General features: G+C 46.4%; 1 protein-coding gene and 1 long non-coding RNA gene across 4 annotated transcripts in view; both read right to left on the bottom strand.

Moving 5' to 3' along the window:
* The window catches only part of MAPKBP1 (mitogen-activated protein kinase binding protein 1), a 52,047-nt gene that overhangs the window by 21,975 nt on the left and 2,213 nt on the right, over nucleotides 1–27,859 (bottom strand). For all 3 annotated transcript variants that reach the window (XM_046007139.1, XM_046007138.1, XM_046007137.1), the window contains one exon: nucleotides 6,336–6,427. In XM_046007139.1, coding sequence (XP_045863095.1) covers nucleotides 6,336–6,427 — 92 coding nt within the window. The remainder of the gene's footprint in view (nucleotides 1–6,335; nucleotides 6,428–27,859) is intronic.
* Nucleotides 18,724–21,779, bottom strand: LOC123943189. Its single transcript, XR_006818590.1, has 2 exons — nucleotides 21,165–21,779; nucleotides 18,724–20,918 (listed from the first exon to the last, which is right to left on the bottom strand). It is a non-coding gene; the product is annotated as an uncharacterized LOC123943189 (long non-coding RNA).

Below are 27,859 nucleotides of genomic sequence, written 5' to 3'. Positions count from 1 at the left end.
CACACAGAGATAGACCCCTAAGCTGTAATTTTTACTTTTAATTATTCAGATATGGAAACCTCCCAACAGAGAGGAAGAGGAAGAAAGAGACCAACCCCTGGTCACAGCTCCACTTGTGGGGAGAGTAATGCAGGTGCCAAAGGGAGGGTAGAACTTGGCACAGATATTCAAGGTTCCCACTGTGCCCCACTGGCTGAGGTCCTCCCAAGAGAAGAGAGCTCAACGACACTGATGTGGGAGTCACATCAGTCTTCTGTGACCCTGAGCAAGCTCCCCAGTCTACAGGGAGACGAGGGCGGGGTGCAGCCTGCATCAGTCTTTGGCCCTCCGCCTTGGCCTCCTGGGCCCTTGACCTCGCCCAGGACAGCAGGCAGGCATCTGCACGTGTGCCCTTACAGCACTGCTGGCCGCAAACCACCACAAGGGCTAGGCTGGCCGAACCGGCTGAGTCCCGTAATTCAGAACCCCAGGCTGTGGGTGCAGGGAGACAGTGAGGTCTCTGTCCCCCGGGGCCTCGGCCTGGGAGTCACGTGGTGGAACACCAGCACCAGGTGCTGGGCCCACTGCCCAGGAGCTCCTCTGAACCAGGAAGGGCCAAGCCCTTAACACGCCCCTTCCCCGGACAGGTCCAGGCCTGCCGCCATCACCAAGAGCCTGGCATTCTCACAGGATCTGCCTCCTACCACTCTCCATCCCCCAGAAGGCAGAAACAAAAGAAGCGTGGGATGAGCAATGACACAGCAGCACAAATAGGGAGCAAGACACAGGAGGTTCGAGTGGAGACCCTGTGCCTTAGCCGTTCTCCTTTTAGACCAGGTGAAAACAGAAGGTGACTCACATGGGGACAAGAGGTCCTTCAAGCCTTGCTCAAATGTCACCCTCCAGCACGATTTGACATTACAACCCCATGCCCTACCCCCATTCCCTATTCCCTTTCACTGTTCATTGCTTATACTTTTTCTAAAGCACATATTTTATATTCTGTGAAGTTCACTTTGGGGGAGGGAGATCTGTCTTTACCACTAGACTACCAGCCCTGTGCCGGTGGTACTTGTATCCGTTTTGTTTACATCTCCAGGGCCTAGAAGAGAGGCAGTCACTCAATAAATATCTGTGATGGAGGGAATAATCTACTAAGTCACTAGCCACCAGATCTCAAAGCCAAGGAACCCCCTGATGAGCAGAACTGAGAACTACGGCCCTAGGTCAGGTATGGGGTTCTCCCCTACCTCAGGCTTTTCGGACTCATGGACACTTGAGGGCAGTGTGATGATGGAAGGAACGAGAAAACTGGGGCAAGGCAGACCTGTGTGCTAGCATACTGTGTGATCTTGGGCGCATTCCTTAACTTCTCTGCATCTCAGTTATAAAACTGTAGAACAGGAAGAGTAATATCTACCTCACAGAACCGTGGCAGGGACTGAAGAAGACAGTGTGCACGGTGACCAGCACAGTGCTCTTGGCCATTTTCCTGAGGGGGACTCTGGCCCACCATTAACAAGGACAGTGAGATCCGGGGGGTCAGTTGTTAACTACGGGAGTCCCCGCTGTGGCATCCCAGACACGACTTGTTGGACACTAATGACTCATCCGGAACCTCACCCAGGTGTGGAATTATAAACCATCCCTCTGGATTCACTCCCAAAAGCGGAACCATGTAGCTTTAATTATTCTAAGAGACAATGAGTCTAGGATGTTTCCAAAGGCATCTTTGGTTGCCGTCCTCTTTAAATGCCTGCCATCTGGGACCTTCCAAATAAGTGATCCTCTGAGGCCAGGTCACGGGCCCTACAGGCATCTCTGTTTCTGGGGCATTTTATGAGTCACTCCTCAAAAACAGGAGAGAATGGGGCGCCTGGGTGGCTCCAATAGTTAAGCATCTGCCTTTGACTCGGGTCATGATCCTGGGGTCCTAGGATGGAGCCCCACATTGGGCTTCCTGGTGGCAGGAAGCCTGCTTTCTCTCCCCCACTCCCCCTGCTTTCTCTCCCCCACTCCTCCTGCTTGTGTTCCCTCTCTCATTGTCTCTGTCAAAGAAATAAGTAAAATCTTAAAACAAATAAACCAACAAAAAACAGGAGAGAAGACAGAGTACCATGGGTATCAGTGGAGAGCTGGGCAGCACTTCTCAGTTCCTTCTGGAACAAAATGGGAATCTCTGTGGACTCTAAGACTTACGGGCCCTGCCAAAATGCAATGTCTGGGCCCCCGTCCTCCCACCCATTACGCTCTAGCCACCACGGCCACCGCTCAGCCCTTCAAACAGGTACCCAGTTCCTCCTCTCCCTGGCACTTTTGTCCCTGCGGCTTCTGCCACCTGGACCACTGGGAGTTCGTTCCTCCTGGTCATTCAGACGTCAGCTGAACATGACCTCCCCCTGAGTCTTAACCACCCACTCCTAAAGCAGCCCCCTCCCCAGCCCCAGCCCTGCCAACTAGCCACTTACCCTCCTCTCCGTCACTTGGTTTTACTTTCTCAGAACACTTTCATCTCTGACGTCATCTTGCTCATTTATGGTCTTACACGCTTATGGCATGCCTGCCCTCCTTGAACCTAAACCCCACAAAACACAGCCACGCTTCCTGCCCTGCTGCCGTACACCCTGTGCCGGGAATAGTGCCTGGCCCAGAGTAGCTTTCGACAACAGCTGGTGACCAAAAATGAATGAAGGCATCTAGGACCAAGCCACTTGGGGAAGACCTAAGGGGGCTCAGAGTCAGTTGTGAGGCCCGCAGAGTGACCAGAAGACAGGCCCCGAGGGGGCCAAGGCTTGTGAGAACGCCTACACACGACTCCCATCCACCAGGGCACGAAGCCCAGGCGTCCTCTCTCAGGCCCACCTGGTGTCTCAACAGTCCCATGCACTCCCTGGCAAACGGTCACACAGGGCTTGCCCATAGATAATCAGAAGCTAATTCCACACGCCCTTAGCTCAGATGTCATTAGAACACTGTTCAGGTCGAGAGACTGTGGTTTCACACCTTGTCCAGTGCTTTGGAACTGGGGGAACCTCAGCGTGACTTCCAAGATGGGCTGAGTAAACGGTAAGGCCTTCTCAGGAAATCTGGGTTTGCCTTCCTCCTCCCTAGCAGAGGCAACCAAGAGGTGTCCTCCAGGCTGCTGGAGAGGGCTCCTCTCACTCCAGTGAGGGCTCTGCCCAGAGCATTCTCCCAGCCCAGGCCCCAGACTATGGCACTGGGGGTCAAGAGAAGCTCACTCTCAGAACTGACGGGCCCCACCATGGCATTGGGGGCCACGCCGGGCTCCACAGCACCTGAGCCCTCTACCAAGCCAACACGGGAGGGACCCAAGTCGATTATGGATGTGCAACTAAACTGAGTCCCTCCAAGAGGCTATCTGGGGACCACCTGGCCTCCTGGAGCGGGGGGACTCCAAGTGTGACAGGTGAGGGGTAGGCTTTTCTGCGGAGAGAACAGCAAAGGGGGAGCTCTGGAGAAGAGACGCAGGAGTCACTAAAACTGAGGGGTCTCTGCCCAGAGAAGTCACCCACCTCTGCCTTGACACACAACCCCCCCACCTCCCGCTACCCCACCCTCTTGGAGCGGTTTCATTTCCTTTCAGAAAACTTTGTTTTGGTTTGATATTTGCCTCTAGGCCTCAGGGAGACTTTTCTGAGCTTTGTTTTTCTTCTTGTTTCTAGGATACCTGAGCCACTCCTAGAGCAACAAGCACAGTAGGAACTAGAGAGTGGGGGTGGGGTTAGGATCCTCAGATCGGAAGAGAAGAAGAGAGGGAAAGAGCCCGCTTGCCTCACAGAGACTTTGGGGGCCCCCAGACACCTCAAGAAGCACAATAGGGACCTCCAGCACAGAGCAAAATGAAAATACTCCGAAAAAAGGGGCATTTGAAAGAGAGAACTTGGAAGTCCTAGGAAATCAAAAGCTCACGGAGTAGATCATGTCGCCGGCCAGGGCTCACCCAAGCCAAGCACCCTGAGGGAACCTACTAGATACAAAGCTTCCATATACCATCTGGACTCCCAGACACATGTGCCAGCATGGGCCCTGATCACACACAGAACCACACATCCTTTAGCACCAGGCCTGGGGTCAGGGGCATGGGGGGAAGAGGTAGGGAGCACAGCTCCACAATCCCTAGGGCAGGCACACTGGGCTCAACACAGACCAAGCAGCAGCCCAGGTTTTTCCTGCCCATCTCAAATCCAGCCCCAGCCTAAACTCCAACAAGAAGGAACCCAGCTTTCCCAGGCAGAGGGAGGCACGAGTGGAATTCCCCTGAGGCCGGCTGCACAGGGTATCCAGCAACAGAGGTTATTCATCAGCTTGCTTCTGGAAGGGGAGAAGGAGGCCAGCCCAGCCTCCGCAGAGAAAAGCTGGTGCAGCTCTCACAGCACCTCCACCACAGACATCAGATGCCAAAGGGCCGATCAGGAGAGGCACTGGCCCCAGAACCCAGGGCCAGAAGTTTCCCTGGCATAGACTGAGATGCCGAGAAATTGGGCTCTTCTCAATCGTGTGGCAGGTAGGCAGCTACACAAGATGCAGCTTTTAAAAAAATAAGCAGGAAGTCAGGTCTTCCCCGACCCCACACCATTTTGAGATTGAGAGCTTTGTAGTCAGACTACTAGGGTTGAAATGCCACTATAGACACTCACCAGCTGTGTGACCTGGAGCAAGCTGCTTAACCTCTCTTTATCTTAGCTTCTGCTATAAATGGGATAATAGTAGTACCAACCTCAATATCCAGGGTTGCTCTGGGTAGTAAATGAAATCATTCCTTACAAAGTGCTTAGCAAAGGGCCTGGCACAAAACAAGTTGTTGACAAAGGCAGATTTTGGATGGGATGATCAAACTAAGAAAAATCATATACTGTTACAAAAACTACAAGAGTCACTGTAGAACTCACACCGGGAAAGTGGGCACTCCTGAGCGGATGGTGGGGGAGGACAGGTGGAGCAGGATGGCCTTCCCATTTCTGGGCTCCCATGCCCAGCAGCAAGGTACGGAGGTTGACAGAGAGAACCAGAAGCAGCAAGGGCACCAAGCCTTCCGAGGAAACACTTTTGCAAGAGCCTAAAGAAACTGTGGCTGAGGGGTTTCTCATCTGCAGGAGCAGAGGAGTGAAAAGGCAGCAAGGGACAGAGGAACACCAGCCCCAGAAACCCTGCTTTTCTTCCATGGCACTGACATCTCTCCAAGTGATGAGAGTCGGCAAACGTTCAAAGCAGTATTTTCCTTTTTTTTTTTTTTTTAATTTTATTTACTTATCTGAGGGAGAGAGAGTGAAAGCACAAGCGGTGGGGAAGGGCAGAGGCAGTGGGAGAAGCAGACTCCCCGCTGAGCAGGGAGCCTGACATGGGACTCGATCCCAGGACCCTGGGCTCATGTCCTGACCCGAAGGCAGATGCTTAACCAACTGAGCCACCCAGGCACCTGGTATTTTTCCTAAAAGTAGCTGGAAAGTGGAAACAACCCCAAAGCCCATCAACTGATGATCAGAGGAAGTGTGGGACATCCACATAATGGACTGTTCTCCGGCCATAAAAAGAAACAAAGTACTGATACCCGACATGACATGTATGAACATTAAAAACATGATGCTCAGGGGAAAAAGCCTCACAGAAGGCCAGATATTCTACTTCAATGGAATGATTCCACTTATAGGAAATGTCCAGAACAGATAAATCTATAGAGACGGGAAGTACATTAGTGGTTGCCTGGGGCTGGGGTTCTTGGGGTTGGGGGAGAGTGGGGACTAAACTGCTAATGGGTATGGGGTTTCTCTTCTGGAGTGACAAAAATGTCTGAAGATGAACTGTGGTGATGGTGGCACCAAACACGGAACTGTACATTTTATTATTTTTTTTTTTCGATTTTTTATTTATTTGACAGAGAGAAATCACAAGAGAGGCAGGCAGAGAGAGAGGAAGGGAAGCAGGCTCTCCGCCGAGCAGAGAGCCCGACGCGGGACTCGATCCCAGGATCCCGAGATCATGACCCGAGCCGAAGGCAGCGGCTTAACCCACTGAGCCACCCAGGCGCCCCGGAACTGTACATTTTAAATGGGCAAACTGTGTGGTACATGAAAAAGTGACTAGAAGGTAGATATTAAAGATGGTGATGGGAACTGTGTGTAATATCAAGTGTGACCCTCTGTGTACTGGGCAGATGGCAACAAGGACAACATTCCACAAAGAGCCTTGACCTGGCCCTGTATCTCCTTTACAGAAAAGGTGCCAAAACATTCACCTGGACAGATCTCCCAGAGGAAACCAAAAAATCCTTGCCCACCCCAACTGGTTTAGCATGGTTATAAACTCCCATGCAGTAAGCCTTCTTCCAATGTACTTACCCTGCTGGGTAGGCAACTAAACCGGATCGAGGGTCACAGGCAAGTCCTCTGCCTCCAGACACTGTTACTCCAAGCACCTTCTCCAAGGTCACCTGTCAGAGCAAGACAGAGAAGTGACATACGGAGCGGGGTTGGGAAGGAAATGCTGAAGGTACACACGACCACCTAGCAAACACTGACTACTTTCTTCAGGAGACTACGGCTACTGACTTCTCCAGGGTCTGTCCAGGCCACACGCCCCTTGGTCACACGGGGGAAAAGCCAGTGTACGTCGCACGGTTTTAACAGGGCTCAATCTGTGGGGACCCTGGGAAAGAAAATGAAGAATTAAAGCTCAGCTCATAGCCACAGAGGAAAAAGCATTCCCCCAGATCGAGGGAAGTCTCCGTTTACAAGATAAAGCCTAGGGTCCCCAGACTGGCCTCTTAGGTCTCCGAGAGTCAGGAGAAGTCACTGATCTTCGTGCCTTGGCAGGCATGAAAGAAAGGCTGCTCTGATCTACCAAGAGTCAGAGGAATGTGAGGTATTAATTAGGTGACTCATAATATCTCTGATCTTTGCATCCCATCACGTTCCTCCCCTCCACCAGGGAACTCTACCCACCCCAAACATCCACCAGTTCATACAGAGTATGAGCCTAGGAGACAGAAACATGACTTGATGCTGTGTTTTGCCAAGCACAGATGCTCAGAGTACTCTAATTATTATTATTAAGCCCCACTCCCACAGAGATGGAAGGGAAACATGTGTAAAGTGCTCAGAGATTCTGAGGACATGGCCACATGCGACATTCACCATCACTCTCACCAACCATATTGTTACCCAACACTGGACGCAGCCCTAGGGCATACACTGAACTAACCTCAAATTAGCTCACTGGCTTTTCTGCTAGATGATCCCATGAGAGATTCAGAATGCCCTGGAACCTCTTCTCATTCCACCTCACTGTCTGCGATAGAACATCTTGCTTGATAGAGGGCCGCCCTCTATCCCTGCACTGGCCCTGCTCAGAGATGTCCTCGGTCTCTCTGTTGGCTCAGAGAAAGAGGCATCTGAATGAAGAAAGGTCATGTAAATAGGCTACAGTGTACTCTGCTAAGAGTCTTGGAGGCCCTAGGAGGGTGATGTGAATCAGAAACACTTCAGGAGTATCCAAGTCTGTAGCAGGGTGGTCTACTGCTAGTCCAGGCCAGTTTCTAGAGGGGAAACCCAAACGGGATGCCTGGTGGCTCAGTGGGTTAAGCACTTGCCTTCGGCTCAGGTCATGATCCCAGGGTCCTGAGACTGAGTCCCACATCACATTCCCTGCTCAGGGAAGCCTCAAGAAGCCTGCTTCTCCCTCTGCCTGCCTCTCTTTCTGACAAATAAATAAAATTATTTTTTAATTTAAAAAAAATAGGGAAGGAAAACCCAGATTCAGGTAGGATGGTTAGGATCTCTCCTCTCTTACTGTTCCAGCTAGAGAATTCAAAGTCCTTCTAGAGGGCCGGTTTAAATTCTTATCTCCAAGGACCATTTTAGCTTGAATTAGGTTAGAAAGAAATGCCCTTTGGTGGCCAAAGACCAAAATAAGCCCCCGGGACATGATAGTTAAAACCTATTCCTCAGGAAAGCCCCCAAGAGTTCTTCTGAGCTCCCTGGGGGGTGTGGACTACAATTCCAACTTGTGTCTACTCACTGACAGAGGCAGGTTAGTCCCACGGCCAACCCACAGCCCCCTGGCAAGCACCAGACTTGCCAGTAACCGTGGGGCCTACCTGAGCCACTAAGCCTAGTGTGGGATAAACTAACTGTACCTGTGTTCTTGAGAGTTTGCCCTAACTTATGCCTCTTCCTCACTTTTTCTTCACTGTGTAATGCCTTGGCACCCAGTGATCTTGCTGAAAGGTCTGAGCACCAGGTACACTGGGTAGGGAGCACAAAACACCCCCGGGGAAGTCTGGTGGGAAGCTCAGCTCAGTGCACCACTCCCCATCCTGGCATTGTGATCTCCAGCTATCCCAGAGGGAGGGCACTTGGGAACGTTCCTGTTGCACCAACTGCCTGCTGCAGACAGGAGAGAAAGAGAAAGAGGAACCCAAGGCTAGCATCACCCACATAGATGGGAAAGGTCACAGAATCAGGAGCAGTGAGCTAAAAGGCTGCTCAAGTCCTATTCCCTTCCAGCAAATCATTTCAGGTAAGTCCTTTGGATTCAAATTTGCATCAATCTCTCACTTAATGCTTCGGCTTTGGTCCCAAAGAATCAGACCAGCCTGCCTGTTCTCAGCTCTCCTTCCCTCTGCTAGGAGTCTGGGTAGGTGTTTTGGGGACAGATGATACAGTTCCATAAAAGATTCATTCTCATAGCTTGGGCTTTTCAACAGCAAGCGAAAGCAGGAGGGAGATGTCAGTTACTCCTACCTTTAAGGCCAGTGTTCACCAAACGTTTTTGACCATGACCCGCAGTAAGCAAGACAGTTTATAAGTTTCTATCTTGACCTAGTATATAGATCCATGTACATGTGTGCGTGTGCAGAAAACTGAAATAAAAGTTTCACAGAACAATACTTCCCTGATCGCATGTGATATACTTGATTTTCTATCACATTCTATTTCATTAAAAAAATGATACTGGTCACGGCCCACGGTATTGATTTCATGGCCTACAAATGGGCTGGAAGCTCCAGTTTGAGAAACTGCTGCAGACCACCTTTTCCTTGCTGGGCCTGGGTTCCAGGCTCTGATGTCTGGCAACTTTTGTGTTTCCTCCTAGGACTCTTGGCGGTGGGACAGACATCCGGGCTAGGAAACCCCATGGGCAGAAGTTTGCCTGGGCTCCGAACTTGGCTTATTTTCAAAGGATTTATGGTTTTTGGCTTTTTCTGACTTTCTGAACAACTATCCAAAGACAAAAAAAAGGCAGTTTCCTTTGGCTCTGCGGAGTGGGAGGAGCAAGGGAAAAACATTCAGGGGCATCAGCTGGTTTTTATTTTATGTTCTAACTCAAACCAGTTTCCTGTTTGCAGGGAGGTTTTGGGCTGAATTCCACTTTCAAAGGATCTGAGAGAGTCCAAAGCTCCTGTGAGGCCTCCAACATCTAGGCTTATTTTGAAAGGGCCCAGCATGATGGAAATTATAAATGGACTCTCTCCCCATCATAACCTCCATATCCCCTCCTTCCAAAAAGGTGATACAGCTTCCATCTACTGTAGAAAATGGAGATAAAGCTGAATGCCCCCCGAGAACACACTGGCGGCTGAACACCCAAGTTCAAGCAGCAGGGTGCCTGAGCCGGCTTCCACGGGCTCACGACAGCGGACAGTGCTCTTGCCTTCCCACCTCCTCATTCAGGGATGGCATACTGGGAGCCTGAAATCACCACAGTGGGAGTACTTACACCGTGGAAATCAGCAAATGCTACAAATCAGGGCTCTTTTTTTTTGTCCCCAGGGAGAGCCTGTGAACATTCAGCAACACCCCACTGAGCTCAGGCTGCTGTTACCTCCCACTTGGACTATCATTCCCATGTGTTCTCCCTGCTTCAGACCTTGGCCCCTAGAGTATTCTTCTCAACATGACAGGCCACAGTGGGGTGGTTGTTGTTCTGTTTTTTTTTTTTTTTAAGATTTTATTTATTTGTTTGATAGGCAGAGAGAGAGTACAAGCAGGGGGGAGCGGCAGGCAGAGGGAGAATCAGGCCCCCGCTGAGCAGGGAGCCCGATGTAGGGCTCAATCCCGGGACCCTGGGCTCATGACCTGAGCCAAAGGCAGACGCTTAACTGAATGAGCCACCCAGACACCACCAGAGTGAATTTTTTTTTTAATATATATGAGATCATGTTATTACTCAGCTCAAAACCCTCCACAGGCTTCCCATCCTTAAGTTCAAATTCAAACACTTTACCCTGTTTACAAAGCCCTAAATCATCTGGCCTCTGGCTCCCTCTCTGACCTCATTTCCTCCACTCTCCACCTCTTCCTCCACCTCAGCCACACTGGCTGCCTCAAGCACCTCAAGCAGATTCGAGCTTCAGGTCCTGCACATACTCTTCCTTCAGTTAAAATGCTCTTCCCTCAGCTGTTCACAGAGCTACTTCCCTCAGGTCTTTGCTCAAAGGTCTCCTCCTTAGAGAAGGCTTTCCAGACTCACTTCGTTGTTACCATTCTATACCTAACTTACCCTGTTTTATCTTTCTTCATAGCACTTTGATTCAGGTAGTGACACTACACTCATTACATTTCCATCCACACACTTACTGTCCGTCTTACTGCCCAGATGACGGTGAGCACAAAGGGAGCTTAATGGTACAGGGACCATTTTGTTTCTTAAGCTGATGGTAGGCATACAGTTGTTCATTCTGTATCTTTACTGTATGTCTTAAATATTGCACAGTCATTGTTAAAGAAAAGATAATGGTCTAGGACGTGGCATGGGGCTCAGTACCTCATGAACAACATCCTTCTGGAATTCATACCCTTGGTTCTCTCTTCACCCGTAAGCAATGGCTTTTGGATACTCACTGACCCAACAATGTGGGGGGGAAGGGTACAAAGAACTCAAGAATATGAGTTTTTGTTTGATTAGGTTTCTCATGTAAGTGCTTCTAAGACTGTACGTTTTTATGACGCTCTGACACGCCATTTCCACTGGAAGCTTTCGACAATCACTATCCCTTCTCCTGACTGCTAAGCATGGCAGCAGATAATGAGAGAGCGCCCCCTCAGCCTGGGTCCCTGAGTAACTTTGATGAACAGAGCCCCTGTGCTGACCCACAGTGAATATGAGCATGAGCAAGAAATAAACTATCTGTTAAGTCAGGGAGATTTTGAGGTGATTTTGTTACCACAGCATGACATAACCTGGCAATTTTCATACTTTTTGGTCTCTTATACTCTTTGGTTTCTTTACACTCTTAGAAATTACCAAGGACCCCAAAGAGCTTTTATTTGTATCAGCATATTAGAAATTACAATGGAAATAGTTTAAAATATTTGTTAATTCACTTTGAAATAATAATAAATCCATACATGTTAATATTTTTATTAAGGATAACTCTATCTTCCAAAACAAAACAAAAATTCAGTGAGAAGAACAGCATTATTTAACATTTTTGCAAATCTTTTCAATGTCCAGCTTCACAGTAAACAGCTGGATGCTCCTATCAGCATCTCCATTCAATCTGTTGTGATATGTCATGCTAGTTGAAGATGAAGAAAATCTGGCCCATTTGGATATGTAACTGGAAAAGGGAGGGATCTCATAGCTCCCCTAAAAAGGGACCCAGGGATTCCCAGCCCATACTTTGAGAACAAAAGACCTAGCCTGTTCTGAATAAGATAGCATTTTTCCACATAAGGAAGCAAGCCCACCAGTGTGGCAGTACTGGTCTCAAGCATTGTTGAGGAAACTGAGGCAGGGAAGAGATCCTGTGAGAAAAGAGCTGTCCTCAAAGTCTGGGATGGGGCCCAAGGTACTGAAAGGAAAGTAAGTCATAAACCCTCACTGCCCACATGCCAATGAAACCTAGCCGAAAAGACAACCAATCCAGGTAACTGATTACGTCCAGTGACTTGGGACACAGTCACTACAGGCTGCTGGCACCCTGATACAGCCACACAGTTCTAGAACATCGCTTCATGCACATGTGAAAACAGAAGAAGAGAGCACCCACATTGGACTCTACAATAATCTACTCCATATCTGAAAGACAGCCCCAAAGCAGAGAAAATGCTCAAGGTGTGACCCAGCCTTTGCTTTGGCAGATGGGAAGTGTTGAGATGGAGGAAAGCCTACACCAGCCTGAGAGGGGGTATCATCTGTCCCCAGAAGCGAGGCCGCGGGAGGGCAGAATTACTACAGACAAACTGCGAGAGGGCCTTGAATAGCCACCACTCCCAGCATGCACTTGGCAGAGCAGTACCGTACCCTCCTGAGAGAAAGAAGGAAAGCAAAATCATCCCTCACCTTAATGAGATAAAGGGATAACTTCATAATAGCCTAATCCCAAGAGAGAAGGAAAGACTATAAAGCCAACTGTTTAAGTGCTCTTCTGGCTCTCATTAAAGGAGATGGAAAAAAACAGGTGGCCAAGGGGCAACAGAGAGGACAACTTGCTTATACTAGGTAGAATAATATTTTCCAAACATGCAGATTGTAGCTTATTAATGGGACCTGAAATTGACTGATTTAGTGGGTAGTGAATAAATACAGCAGAACACAAGACAGATCTCACAGCATGTAGTGATGGTAAGTATTGATCATGAAACTTCTGTTGGGGGCGGGTGTATTCTGGGTCACAATATAAAATGTATTTCTTAATGTGGGTCATCCTCAAAGAAGTGTGAAAATCACCAGGATGTTATAGGAGATCCTAAGATGAAGAATACACAAACTCTACCCCCTATTCTCAAAATCCATCAGGGAGAAGCGCCTGGGTGGCTCAGTGGGTTAAAGCCTCCGCCTTCACCTCAGGTCATGATCCCAGGGTCCTGGGATTGAGCCCCACATTGGGATCTCTGCTCAGCAGGGAGCCTGCTTCCCTCTCTCTCTCTCTCTGCCTGCTGCTCCGCCTAGTTGTGATCTCTGTCTGTCAAATAAATAAATAATCTTTTTAAAAAAATCCATCAGGGAAAATTCATGATGTATTACAAAGCAATCCCCAGTATGTGATAAGGGTCATAAGAAAGATATAAAGTGCTCACAGAGGAGGAAGAGAAATGATTTCTGAACAGGATCAGGAAAGGAAAACCAAAGAGGCTTTCTTGGAGGGCGAGATGGTACTTGACCTGGGCCATGAGGATAGGATCTTAACAGGTGGAAATACAGAGAGAAGGAATTCTCAGAAGAAGCAGCAACATGAACAAAAGCTTGGCAGAAGGAAATGACAGAGCAGGTGAGCAATGGTGAATGCAGACAGTGTTAGGAGAGTAAGTCAGGAGAGGCGGACTTGCAACCAGACCAGGAAGAGCCTTGAATGCCAAACAAAGGGGGGTCATCTGTAGGCTATGGGAAGCCACTGAAGGATTTCAAGCTGGAGATGCAATCAAAGCTATGTTGTGGTGATGACGTATGCGAGAAAAACAACACAAGCAGGGAGCCCAATCAGGAGGCCGTTACAACAGTTCAGGTGAGAAGTAATGAGGATTTAGACCAGCATGAAGACAATGAGAGCAGAAAAGACATGATGGGTTCAAAAGTAACAAGGCAAATAGAATCAGCAAGACTGGGCACCTGACAACTCTGGAGAAAGAAGGCAGAAGACTCAAAATTTTGAAACTCGGAGATAGGGAACATGAAAAGAAATGGTGCAGGATCAGAATGCAGACCTGGGTCTGGACAAAGGAGGAAGGATGGGAGCCAGTGATGTCTGTTTTAGGCATGCTGAATCCAAGACATTTCTGGGATATTCAATAGGAACCACAGAATATGCACTTTAGCAACATAAACATGGAATTAAATGCCTGGGAAAGAGGTCAGGGCTCGAAATAGGTATCCGAGAATTATTCGCATGGAGGTGAAAACCACCACTGGAAGTACAGGAGAAGATGGAGGGGGTGGGGGGGAGAGGCTGAGGAAAGAACCGTGCACAGTAACTATTTTTAGAGTATGGAGAAGATGAGATGCCAGGCAATTAGAAAGAGAGGAGGAGACCCAGGTAGCCAGTGAAGGGGAGAGCGCCCAGAAAGGAGAGGGAGTTGATGTAAGTGCCAAAAAGAAGTGAAGGAGGCAAGAAAAGGACTCTCCAGAGTCCAGAACCATCTGCAACACGGGCAGCAGAGCACAAGGTTCCAAGCAGTCCCAGACTCCTAAACACACGATCGGGGAAGCCTGGGGAGGGTCATCTAAGCCTCTCTGGTCTCCCTATTAGGGCCCTAGATCGGCTCAGTCCACAGGCTAGAGTAGAGGCACCAGGCAATGAAAGATCCAGGCAATGAAAGATCCAGCCTGTGGAGCTAAGACAATGGCTCTGCTAGCGAAGGGCTTCTTGTTGGAGTCTGTGATGGAAGTGGCATGGAGTTGCCCTTCCTTGCTCAGTGTGAGGGGTCACTCCAGTGAGTCTGCAAGGGCAAGTTGGCAGCTGCTCCCTTGAGGAAGAGAACAAAGAGGCCAGAGCCACAAAAGGCCCGGGTCATCTAGGACTGAGTTGCCCTCAAAGTGGTAAAGAAACCCAGCAACTGGGAGGAAGGCGACCTCTGGTTTTGTTGCCCCCAGTTCCTTTCTTCCCCCTCTCCCTTTCCCCACTTCTCAATCCCACTAACACAAGCTATAAATACTTGAGTTGTAAGTCATTCCAGCCAAACCATGGGCTTGCTACTTCTATAAACAAGCATGTCACAGACCTGTCCACGGCAGAGCACTCTCCGCCTTCCCCTCCCTTCCTGCAGGTTAAGAATAACTATGCTTGTCTCTTACCCACGCACTACACTCTAATCTCACAGAGCAGATTCACCACCAGATTCTGACAATTGCCGCTTATGAAAAAGCCACAGAGAAAGCCCAAGGCCAGCAGGCTTTGTGCAGGGACTTCACCAGCTGGGCAGGGACCCAGTGCCTGGCCTGGGGAGGGGGAAGGGAGGGGCGGGTACCGTGCCCAAGCTCACTCACTCCTGCTCCTTCAGAGTCCAAAGTGCCATCTGGTCGGAGGCAGGAAGGGACACGATGGCCACAACAAGACTGCAGGACAGATCCTGCCTCTCCACGCTGCTCCTGGCCTCCATCCTGTCTGGATGATTTACAGTTCTACTCTCTATGCCACGAAGGCTTCCAGAAACAAGTAACTTCCAATATGACCGAAAAACTGGGCTCCCAAGCTTAGAGTTCAGCATGAGTTGGAGCTGAGCCAAATTCTCCAGTGCTGGGATTAAAATAGCCTCAGCTTCTAGGAAGGTAAATCTGCCCTGGCTTGGGAGGAGGTGACCTTAGAGATCCTCTGGCCATAAACCCCTGAAGAATCGAGAACAAAGGTTCTCAATCCTGGCCTACCAACAGAATTATTCAGAGGGTTTAACAAGTCTCTCTCAGTTATCAGTCCTTACCCTATGATTCTCACTCAACAGACATGGGGAGGGGGGTTCGGAGTCCGCATATTAAAGCTCTCCAGGGGGCTCTAATGATTAATCAGGTAGTGAACTATAAATGAAAGCATTTTGCCTTTTTATTTCCAAATGTCAGCCCCTCCTGGGACTAAGGAGAAAACAGTGCTCCAAATGCTCTCCTAAGAATATCCAGACCCATGGGGTATGAAAGGTCTTGTGCAAAGAGAGGATCTACAGCTGTAACAACTACAATTCACTGAATGTGTACTCTGCCAAGAACTGTGCTAGGCAATTTACAAGATTATTTCATTTGAAACCCCTGACAACTTTTTTTTTTTTTTTTAAGTAAGCTCTATGCCCAGCGTGTGGCTTGAACTCCTCACCCCAAGATCAAGAGTTGCATGCTCCACTGACGGAGCCAGCCAGGCGCCCCTTACCGTTGACAGCTTCATGAAGGACAGGCATTATCTCCATTTTTCAGATGAAGGAATCAGGTTAAGTAGTGAGTGGAAGACCCAGTATTTAAACCTATCTGCCTGGTTCCAGAAACTCTGGTGACCTGAGGAGGGAGTTCGAGTTCTCCCAAGCCATCAGCATGGTGCAGTTTGTGGAAGAGCACCTGGGGAAGTCCCCAAGCCTTCACGGCAGCATCAGGGATAAGTCTAAGAACCAAGGCAGAAGGCAGAGGGCACAGGACAAAGTAGAGGGGAATAGGGTCCTCTCTTGCTAGTTGTAATATACTTTTTAAAATTAGCAGGTCTTATCAGTACCTGAAATGGGTCTAAAAAATGGGTTCTGACCTCTCCTCACTGAATGGTTGCAGAGAAAAATAAACAGAGGGTCTTCTAATGCCAGAGTAGCCCCTCACCCCAGGGCCTATTCATGTCCAGCCAGCTCTAGAACCTATAGTCAACATGGACAGCTGACACCCATTTCCAAGGCAAATAACATTATAGGGTCCAAAGCAGTAGCATCTGACTTCATGTGCAGATGGAGGAAGAGGTGAGGGCAGCATCAGACCTCAGACCCGAGTTCTGGAAATCAGAGATCCCAAGCTAAGGGACTCTGTTATGGTATCACCATCGGCTTGCACCCAAGTCCAAAGAGCAGTGTTGACAACACAGTGCCTGGTACAGAGCAGCACTTTCACTCCCTCTTTCTCTTCCAGTTATCAGGAAGGCCAGGATAGGAGGTACCTCAACTTAAGCAACCAGAATAAGAGGAAAAAAAAATTTTCTTTTCCTATCTAGTGTCAGTCCTCCCTACAGCAAGGCCAGAACCACAAACAACACTTCATTAGCAAAAGGCTGATCATGAAGAAAGGTCTAAGTCCTCCTCATTCACCAGCTCTACATGCCGGAGTTTTCTTAATCTCTTGCTTCCAAACTTTGTAACCAGGGAGACTACTAAGTGTTCCTTATCTGAACTAAGTGTGCAATGTGGATGCGTGATCTGGGACAAAAAGGACAGTGGGGGAGGGATATCTTGGTACCCCTGTAATCACGCCAGCTTGAGCCATGAGACTCCCCTCTATAAAATGCTCACTTCCTTTCCATTCTGAATCCCAGCACCCTGAACTAGGCCTTCAGCACTGCATTCCTGTATGTAGCGATGACTTTCTAATCAATTTCCTTCCTATGGACCCTGTCCTCCTCTCCCTTGACCTGTCAGAACAATCTCGCCACAGCACAGCTTTGATCACATTCCTCTCCTGCTCAAAAACTTTCGATGGCTCCTCACTGCCAACAAAATAAATTATGAATGTCTTAGCCTGGCAACCGCAGCTTTCTGTCAAGTGATCCTACCTTTCTTCTAATTCTATTTCCTACTACTCACCTATATGAATCATGTGCATTTGTCAATCTGGATTATTCATGATTCTGGAAAGGCGCTTTGGGGCTTTAGTTTATATTCTTCTTCTACCAAGAAGCCCTTCCCTTCCACCACCCCCTCCTGAAATCCTTCCCTTCCTCTCAAGGATCAGCTCAAATATCACATCCCCTGTGATTCTTTGCGTGATCACCATGGCCAGGAATGATTCGTCCCTCGTTTGGTACTCTTACAGCTGTAATATGTGCCTCATTCACATTGCCTGTGCTACTTAGTACCTCGTACGGAAGTTCTTTATGGATCTGTCACTTCTCTCCTACTAGTCTCCTGAAAGGCAGAGGCCATACCTACACTCTATGCTTATAACACAGAGCACAGTGTTTAATAAATATTTGAGTCCATGTTTTAGTATTTTAAAAATATTTGTGAATACTCTGGTTCATCTTACCCAGTAAGTTCTTTAACCTCCTAGAGAATTCTCCATCTATCACAGCCAGCCCTAGAAGGTGGAGCAGGAAGCAGGATTTTGATGCCTTTCCAGAAAGAATGGGGAGGGCCTGTATGGAATAACCCACGTGCTTTAAATGATTACAGACAAAACCGTTTCATCCTTGACTTCAGTAAATATATGTATGGCATAAGTATATGCCATACATACATTTACTTCACAAATCTGACTAAATCATAATTAAAGACTAAGTCTAAAGAGATCAGAGGTAATATTTATTTATTTATTTATTTATTTAAAGTAGGCTCCACGCCCAGCATGGAGCCCAATGCAGGATTTGAAGTCATGACCCTGAGATCAAGACCTGAGCTTCAATCAAGAGTCAGAGGCTTAACTGACTCAGCCCCCCAGAGGTAACTTTTTAAATAAAAGTGACAATACTGTTATTTAAAAAGAGCATTACCTATCCTTTATAATCAGAAATGGATACAGCTATAAGTAGTTATCCTGGTTGTTGAAATTATGAATAACTTGTTTTCTTTACGTTTCTCTGTATTATTTGTGTAAAAAATCTTTTCAGAAAGCATTTTCTTTCTCATTTCCGGGTGGCTCAGTGGGTTACAGCCTTTGCCTTCGGCTCAGGTCATGATCTCAGGGTCCTGGGATTGAGCCCTGCATCAGGCTCCCTCTGCTCAGCAAGAAGCCTGCTTCCTCCTCTCTCTCTGCCTGCCTCTCTGCCTACTTGTGATCTCTGTCTGTCAAATAAATAAATAAAAAATCTTTAAAAAAAAAAAAAGAAAGAAAGCATATGTACTTCAGAAAGTATTAAAAAAAATTTGTTTACCAAAGCTAACCAAGAAAATATTTCTGAAGATACAAAAAAGGAATTATCTCCAAAAAAAATGAATCACCTCAAATTCAACAAGTTAATGATGAATTTGTGAGAAAACATTTTTATGTCCTATGATTACAAAAAAAACCCAAGTTATAATTTCATATATATTTTTCAACATTTGTGCATAACTTTGTGCTTGAGTGAGTATACAGATTTTTAAAGTTAAGCATTTTAGATTTAAATATGAAATACACAGGTTTAAATTGGATACCTTTATCTTTATTGTTTTCTACTTACAAAAATAATACAGACTTATTGTAAAAAATTCCAACATTACAGAAATATAGAAATGTAGACAGTCCGCCATAATCTACTAGCCCTCCCTGAGGTAACCAATATTAACAACAGTTTGGTATTTAATAGCCTCACTTTTTTTTTCTATGCATATACTAACATACAGCTTTTAACAAAAATATAATCATTAACATAAAAAGTTATACAGTTTGCTTTTTGTCACTTAATATATCTTGTATACCCTTTCACATCAGTAAATATAGACTGACCTCATTCTTTTCAGCAAGTACAAGGTGTTTCATTTCATGGATTTATCCCAATTCCCTATTGATGGCTACCCGGACTACTCCAAAGATTTCACTATTGCGAATAACACCAAAAAAAAAAAAAATTCAGTCATATACTTTTGTGTGGTGTGAGTGTTTGCATAGAATAGATTCCCGAATTATAACTGCTAGATCAAAAGATGTGAATATATTAATGCTTCTTCTAATTGATATCACCAAATTGTCCTAACTAGAAAACTTAAAACAATGGGTTATAAATTTAACACGTTTTCACTCTGCCTTTAAAGTCTTAGTCTGAAAGGGAACTCTAGGACTAATTCATTTCCCAAATTATTTTTCAATACAAATGAACTGGCCCCCAAAGAAGAAAAGTTATCTCTAGAGAAGCTATGGCTGTTAAAAAGCATGCGCGTCCCTCCAGTGGTTTCTAAATAGACACAGTAAACTAGGACTCCTCCCTCCCCCTGGTTCACTGGTTTGACTTTTCAAAAGTTCCCAAAAATCATACCCATGGCCCTGAATTAATAAATTATACAGGAGTTGGTATTTAAAAAAATGTTTGCTAAGCCTTCCTCTTGGTCAGTATTGTTGACACAAGTTACAATATTGGCAAGAAAAGGTACTGAAGATAACTAAAAGCTGCACAGGGAGGATGATTAAATGTTGGAAAAGAAGAGGCTGAACCTGCAAAAAGGGACTCCTCGCAAATGTAAATCTGAAGGAATAAAATCTTGCCAGCAAATGAGAAAAAAATTCCTGAATATTTTAGAAAGCTATAGACCCTGATAACATTAGCAACCCCTTAACAGCCATAAACTTATTTAGACCTTACAGTGTGCTTTCACATTCATTAGCTCTCCTTTAATCCTCACAACAGCCCAAGGAGGAAGCCCTCAGTGTTCTCACTTTACAAAGGAGAGAGAAGCCAGCTCTCTCTCGCTCTCGAATGCACTCTCTTTCTCTCTCTCTCTCTCTCTCTCACACACACACACACACACCACACACACACATGCCTAACTACTCAATGTACAGCCCAAGGAAATGCAGCAGGGGCTTCACTCAGGAGCTTGGATGAATGGCAGAGCTCCATGGTAGACCCAAATCTGAATCTGCTTTTTAACCAGGCCATCATGGCCTCTTGCCCCTCCCCACTAACCTGCCTGCATATTCATTCTTAGAAACCCTGTTCACTAGCCAGTTCTGGGTTTTGCTATGAGGGCGAGCTGTGAAGACAGTTGCTGGCGGGGGGCGGGGGGAGGCCTCGCTGGAGAGATCAAAGCAGCCTGGGGAAGGAAGGACACCGTAAGGAGAAAGGACATGTTTAGTCTGCACCAGGTTACTATGTCATATGAAAACAATCATGGATATGTGCCTTTTCCCAAACAGAAGCAGACCAGTGAGCATCAGGGTAACTCAAGGAGGGTAGCTACAGCCTGCCTGCCGCATGTTTGGTTCTGACAAGCAGCTGCTTGCTTTTCTCCAACGCAGCAGTTGAGAGGTAGCAAGGGTCAGAGCCTCTGAGCAAGCTCTGAGCTCCTCCCCCAAGATCGCAAACTGCCTATGGGCTGCCCTCCACCCAATCCACCTGGCCCGGGGCTTCCTCTCCTCAGACGACCCAGGGCAGCTGCAGGAAAGCTTGTATTAAGATCCCATGCTTTTGCATCCATAATGTTACCATCATTGCCTATTTGACAAAAGAAATGAAAATAATACAAAATCTGAGGTCAGGGGAGGCAAGATCCTTGCTCAAAGAACTTAGCAACCTTGGAGCCTGCCCAACCAAACAGAGTCAGGTGGGCATATGACCTCATTTTTGCTCTTTTTCACGGTCACTTGAACTCCAGCTGTCATCATCGAGATCAGCTCTGGCACTGGGCATTTTATTTTTTTTTATTTTTTTTTTTTAAGATTTTATTTATTTATTTGACAGATAGAGATCACAAGTAGGGAGAGAGGCAGGCAGAGAGAGAGAGAGAGAGAGAGAGAGAGAGAGAGGAGGAAGCAGGCTCCCCGCCAAGCAGAGAGCCCGACGCGGGACTCGATCCCAGGACCCCGAGATCATGACCTGAGCTGAAGGCAGCAGCTTAAACCACTGAGCCACCCAGGCGCCCCGGCACTGGGCATTTTAGACGCAGTTTTTTTTTCCCACAGAAAATAGGCATTTTAACTCAGCAATTCTCCACTGCTTCAAAGACAAGGTCGGTTTTGAGTAGGGAGAGGTACAGAAAAAAGAGGCAGAGCACAGAGATAAACAAGGAGAGGTTTGGGGTAAGGTAGAAGTAGCAAGCCATCAGGTGTGAGCTACACAATCTGGTTCAAGGCCCTTGAGTCCCCCCACACCAAAACAAGCAAAGCATCTGCTGGTCTCCACTTCACTCCCCCACCTCACTCCAACCCCAGAGAGAAGCAGCAACTACTTGCAGCTTATGATCATCTGACATCACAGAAGTGTGCCCGGTCAACTTGACATTCACTGACCCACAGACCACTGTGTATAACAACTGTTCCTAATGGTACCGCAGGGCGAGAAGTGGAAATCTGGAGTTGGGGGTGGGAAGAGATGCAAGGATGTAGTGGGAAAGGAGGGTTACCAAATGATGGCTCTAAAATTATCTGAGAGGGGTATCGGGGTGGCTCAGTCGGTTAAGCGGCTGCCTTCCACTCAGGTCATGATCCCAGGGTCCTGGGATCAAGCCCTGCACCGGGTTCCCTGGAGAAATGGAGAGCCTGCTTCTCCCTCTCCCTCTGCCTGCCACTCTGCCTTCTTGTGCGCGCTCTCTCTCTCTCTCTCTCTGTCAAATAAATATATAAAATCTTTTTTAAAAAGAAATTATTTTAAAAAAATAAACATGGGGGGACCATGTTTTAATTACATACAATATAATGTTATTGTATTTCATAATTTTTTTAAAGTTAGTTTTGCTTTTTAAGGGCCACCACCTTTAGCGAGGTTAACTGGGCATATGGGGAAATGACCAGGGGCACCACTAAAGGAATATCGATCTCAAAGCCTGAGAAGTATGATGGGAAGTTAGAAACTGTAGTGCGCTCAGCATGAATGAGAAGCAATGTTCAAATGCAAAAGAACCTAAGAAACTCCCTTCTCAGGATTCCTCCAAAAGACAATCTACCATACTGAAAAAAATAAACAAAACAAACAAACAAACAAAGAAAAAGAAAAAAATCAGTCATGTGGTTTCACTAAGTGCTCCAAGATCTTCGAGTAAATTTAAATCTCAGCTATGAAAGAAGGGGCAAGGAGGGGAAAAGGTCTTTAGCTTCATTCCAGTTTTAGGAAGAGATAAGGTATATAAACTTCGAAATCTAATCTCAAAAAAAAAAAAAAAAGAGTGTCTTATAGACTACAGAAGCAACAAAAAGCATTATAAACATTCTCTGGGGTAAAATGAGAGCAGGTGGAATTTACTCCCTAGAAATCTAAGAAGAGATTCCCATCCTGTGATGTGAACTCACTCTTCCGTAAGTGCCCTTCAAAACCAGAGGAAAATGCCATAGTCGATTAAGAAGCACCGCAGACTTGGTGATGAAACTGTCGGGAGGGAGGCAACCAAGGTGTGGAAAATGGGAACACTCAAAAATACCAACCCTAAAGATCTACACCGCCCCATCTGTCTGTCGTACTCACTTTATTTCTTGCCCTCCCTTACCCTTTCTTTTCATTTTAAGAGGTAACAGAAGTTAAGGTAAAGCCCACAGTGTGGATCTGATTCATCAAACACCCAAGCAGGTGGGCAAGCTCTCATTGCTCAGCTGAGAGGTACTGTAAAGGGAAACTGAGAGAAAACCCATTAGACAATGGGCCCAGAGGAGAGGCTTAGCTTGTAGCGATGGGAATGTGATGTATAAGACAATAAATCCTACTGCAAACACTGTAGCTGTTTTTCTAACCAACACTGCAATCTGCCCATGAAGTAAAACCAACAGATACTTGGAGAACAACAGTGCAACAGACCCCGTTCCCAGAGAAGCTTAGTTTGAATAAACAGAGTCCCAAATTTCAAGCTCTGGACTGTTTTCCAAACAAAGGGGCAGTGATAACAGCCCACAAGCCCAACTTTGGATTCAGGAGGTTGACGGAGAGGTTACAGAAGTCAGAATGAAGGCTTACTTCTACCAATGTTTTTTCATTAGTCAAGAGATGAAAAACACGCAAGTGACAAATGGAAGAGGGAAGAGTGAAGGCAGAGAAATCCAATGGCCCCAAAGACATTCAAAATATGGCAGGAAATAAGACAGTGACTCAAACTGACCCAACAGGGGAAACTTGCCTTAAATTATAAGCGGAGGGAGGGGAAAGAAACCTGGAAAGCAGCAGTGTTGTTAGACTTTGAAATAAGTGAGACAAAGCAGATGAGGGAAGGCTTTGCAAGATGACTTAGAGCCTGAAGGGGCTGGGCTATTTTAGACAGCAAAGGAGGAGCTGGTTTGGGGAGAGAGGAATCCTCTCTCTCCAGTGAGAATCACTTTGAAAGCTGAGGGCAGCTGCAGGCACCGGAAGGAGAAATGAAGCAGAGATCAAAGGAACAAAACCGGGAGAACACCTCACACTTTTCCTTGGACACCACCTGTTCTGAGAAGCTCAAGGCACTTTCCAAGCCTTACTTGAGGAATAAGTCAGAGATAGAAAACTCAATAAAGGGGCACCTGGGTGACTCAGTTGTTAAACATCTGCCTTCGGCTCAGGTCATGATCCCAGGGTCCTGGGATCGAGCCCCACATCGGACTCTCTGCCCTGCGGGAAGCCTGCTTCTCCCTTTCCTAATTCCCCTGCTTGTGTTCCTGCTCTCCCTATCTCTCTCTTTGTCAAATAAATAAATAAAATCTTTAAAATAAAAAAAAATCAATAAGAAGTTGCTCAAAGTCATTCACAAAGGCCGGTGAGGAGCACATCTTTGGCCCACAGGGGCCCCCTACCCTTGGCCATCTACTTATAGGGGGGAGACCAGAGAGGGTGTATTTTTTTTAAAGACTTTATTTATTTATTTATTTATTTGACAGAGAGAGAGAGAGAGATCACAAGTAGGCAGAGAGGCAGGCAGAGAGAGAGGGGGAAGCAGGCTCCCCACTGAGCAAAGAGCCCAATGTGGGGCTCAATCCCAGGACCCTGGGATCATGACCTGAGCCAAAGGCAGAGGCTTAACCCACTAAGCCACGCAGGCGCCCGAGAGGGTGTATTAAACACTAAAAACCCTTGGTTCCTATGAGTGTCAAGGGAAGTGGGTAGTGGAATGGTGACATAAAAAACTGGCCAGGACTCAGAGACATTATCATAAAGTTTCCTATTCCTGCCCACAGAGGAAATTCCTGCTGATCTGTCTTAGTAAGGCAATTATCAGTTCCTCATATCTGACCCTACAACAGGGCAGTTCTCTCAGACCTATCTCTGACATAACATTTTACAGAGCAATTGGTCTAAAAGACACAGCAGAGATAAGAACTGCCCAAGGAGAAGAGTATACTCACTGGGCTAGCTTTCTATACTCTCAAGAAGCTTCAATGAGGGGCACCTGGGTGGCTTAGTCGGTTAAGTGTTTGACTCTTGACTTTGGCTCGGGTCATGATCTCAGGGTCATGGGACTGAACCCCACATCCAGCTGTGCTCAGTGAAGTGTCTGCTTGAGAATCTCTGTCTCCTTTCTCTTTGCCCCTCCCCACATTCATGCTCGCTCTCCCTCTCTCTAATAAATAAACTCTAAATAAAGTAAAATAATTTAAAAAAACAAGAAGAAGCCTCAATGAGGACTGGGGCATGAAGCCAACAGATTTCAGGTCCTAGCACTTAAGCCACAGGTTTGTAATCCAGCAGCAGGCTTCTGGTGGAACTTAAATTATACACTGCTCTGTGGGAAGCCTCCTTTCTCTCTGTCCAATAAATAAAAAATAAAATCCTTAAGAAACAACTATCAAACCCTACCACAAGAGGGAAGCCTGGGTGGCTCGGTCAGTTAAGCGTCTGCCTTCCGCTCAGGCCATGAGCCCCAGGTCCTGGGATCGAATCCTGAATCAGGCTCCCTGCTCAGTGAGGAGCCTGCTTCTCCCACTGCCTGCCGTTCCCCCGCTTGTGTGCGCGCTCTCTCTCGCTCCGACAAATAAATAAACTCAAAAAATAATTAAAAGAAGCTCTACCTCCAGAGCCTCTAATTCCAGATAGCTAGGATGGGGCCCAGGAACGTGTATTTTTTAAAAACGCTGCAAAAGTGTTCTATCTCACTGCTGTTCTGACTCCTCCCCCAAGTCAAGAGCCATCCAGCTCAAGCCAATGATCCCTATATAAATGCCCTGGAAATGAATATGCTTTCCCAAAACCAAACAGGCAGATTAAAGGGTCTCAGTATTAACACCTGGACTCAAACACTGAGCAAAAGCTAAAATTAGATTATTGCCAGTTTTTTCTCTTCCATGAAAATCCCCTACATAAACTCTTCTTAGAGCCGCATATTAAAAGGCTCAAAGCACCACCATACAACCAGACATGAGAAAATTTGGGGAAAAAATGAGAGAGAGAAAGAGAGAGAATGCATTAAACTCGTATCCATAAAAACTGAGAACTAGAAGACAGCTACAAGTCATCTCACCCATTGTTTCCGGAGAAATAATAATACATAACCCAGAGTGGACAAATGGCTGTTAGGGAGGAGGAGGTTTTCAAAACCTCTTCATTTACTTTTTCAAAATCTAACAACTCTCCAGCACAGGCAAACCTTTTGTATCCCTAACTTACATCGTGCCTGCTCGGCTTCATTCCATTTCTGTCCTTTGTTAAAAGAGAAAAATGACCCAGCTCCCTCCACATAAAAATCTGCCAGAAATTTTAAGAAAAGAGGGGGAGGGCTAGCTACCCAGAGCACACACATTTCTGAGGCTGAAAACACAGCCTCTGCTGAAAGGCAAAACTGACAACTGTACAGAATTTGAAGCTGAAGGGTGTTTACAACTGATAACTTTGAGTTACATTTCATCAATGCTCAGCAGATCTGGCAATAAAACGTCAAATTACTCTTTTCTAATTCTATCTCACTGCAGAGACTTCCCTCCCTTAGAGAAAGCGTAATAAAAATCCCAGCTCTCAATTACCCATTTCTAAATCAAGACTCTCAATGCCATTTCTACTTGGCTCCCATTCCAGCTTTTAACCATATTTCAACCATATTTTTAACTAAGTCTCTCCTGAGTTAAAAAGTCTTTAATGAGCACTATTTTCTGCATATATGCACCCCCTCTTCTCACTTGTGCCCTTCATACCTAACGAAGCTGGCTACATCTCTACTTCTTTTTCAACATTTTAATATTCCTAATTTCAATTTTTCTTTAAAGACATCACAAAACTCCTCCTGATCATCTCCCATTCTTCTGGAATTCCAAGTTTATTCCCACTATATCTGACACCATTAAAGTGCTTTCATTCATTTATGCACTTAAGATTTACTGCTCACCTTACGCTATACTAAACAGTGTGATGTAAAAGAAATAAATAACATGACTCTTGGCTTTAAGAAATGAAGGCATACATAAAAGAACAATTAGAGATTGGTTCCAAGGCAGTGGAGCTACTCAGAGAAGTCCCTGTGGCTGCAGTAAATATAGAATTGGATGTAAAAGTAAGGGGAGAGGACACCCGGGTGGTTCAGTTGGTTAAGTGGCTGCCTTCAGCTCAGGTCATGATCCCAGGGTCCTGGGATCGAGTCCCGCATTGGGCTCCTTGCTCTGTGGGGAGCCTGCTTCTCTCTCTGCCTCTGCCTGCCTCTCTGCCTACTTGTGATCTCTCTGACAAAAAACAAATAAAATCTTTTTTTTTTTTTAAAGGGGAGAATTTGATGAAAAGGCTGCTTTAGACAGGAGGAATAGTATGACTCAAAGCAGCAGGCCATCTGAGGTAAGAGCTGCACAAAGGCCCTCTGTCACTTCCTTCTTTGCCCCCCCACCCCCAACCTCAAAGGCATATGTCTTTTGGTCGTCAAATTTTATTTCAGCGTTAGTTATCCGTGAATCACAAGCTTTCTGATTGTTACCATGATGACCCACAGCCACCACATAGTAGAGCAGCTCACAAAGCTTTATACATCAGGTCCTATGTGGATTACTGTAGGATAGGCTTTTAGAATCATCTTAAGAGTTCAATGAGTGTGGGGAGTCGGGCAGCTATAGGGTCCTGGGCACACAAAACCAGCAACTACTTTTGGGTGTTAAAGATAGACACCAGCACTCTTGCTCTGTCAGACTACTCAAGGGTCATTCAGCTTCAGCTAAGTATTCCCTTCATTCTCAGCTCTAGGACAAACAAAGCCATTTAAAGCAGTCTGAAACACTGATTTTCTATTTGAAAACAGGGATGTTTAATGGTGATGCCAGAGGGATACTCTTTTTTACTGTCTTCCTAGAGAACTTCTCCTCTTCTCTTGTCTCAGGACTCACAGTTCAAGCATCCCCACCTCTTGAAGTCTTTCCTAATTCCCCTAAGCCGACTTAGGTTCCCTCCCATGTATTGCCCTTAAGACCTTTATGCTTACTTCTAGGACAGCTTTTAAACATACCAAGTTGTAATTATTTGTTTCTATATCTGACTAGCCACAAGCTCTTTGATGGCAAGGATGTTTTATTCGTCACTGATTCCATACATAACAGGCACAGAATAAACATTTGTTGAGTCCTTTAATGAGTGATATGGAAGTTTTAAAGAACGGCGACTGTAACTTCTAAATTCCACACCAAAGTTATAGTAAGTATTAACACTGAAGAATAAACTCCCATTACAGATTTCTACTACCTATAGCATTCTTGGTCAGAAAAAGAG

This window comes from Meles meles, chromosome 6 (assembly GCF_922984935.1).
Source record: "Meles meles chromosome 6, mMelMel3.1 paternal haplotype, whole genome shotgun sequence".
In the NCBI taxonomy this organism is placed as follows: Eukaryota; Metazoa; Chordata; class Mammalia; order Carnivora; family Mustelidae; genus Meles; species Meles meles.
This window is presented reverse-complemented; position numbering and strand designations above follow the sequence as displayed.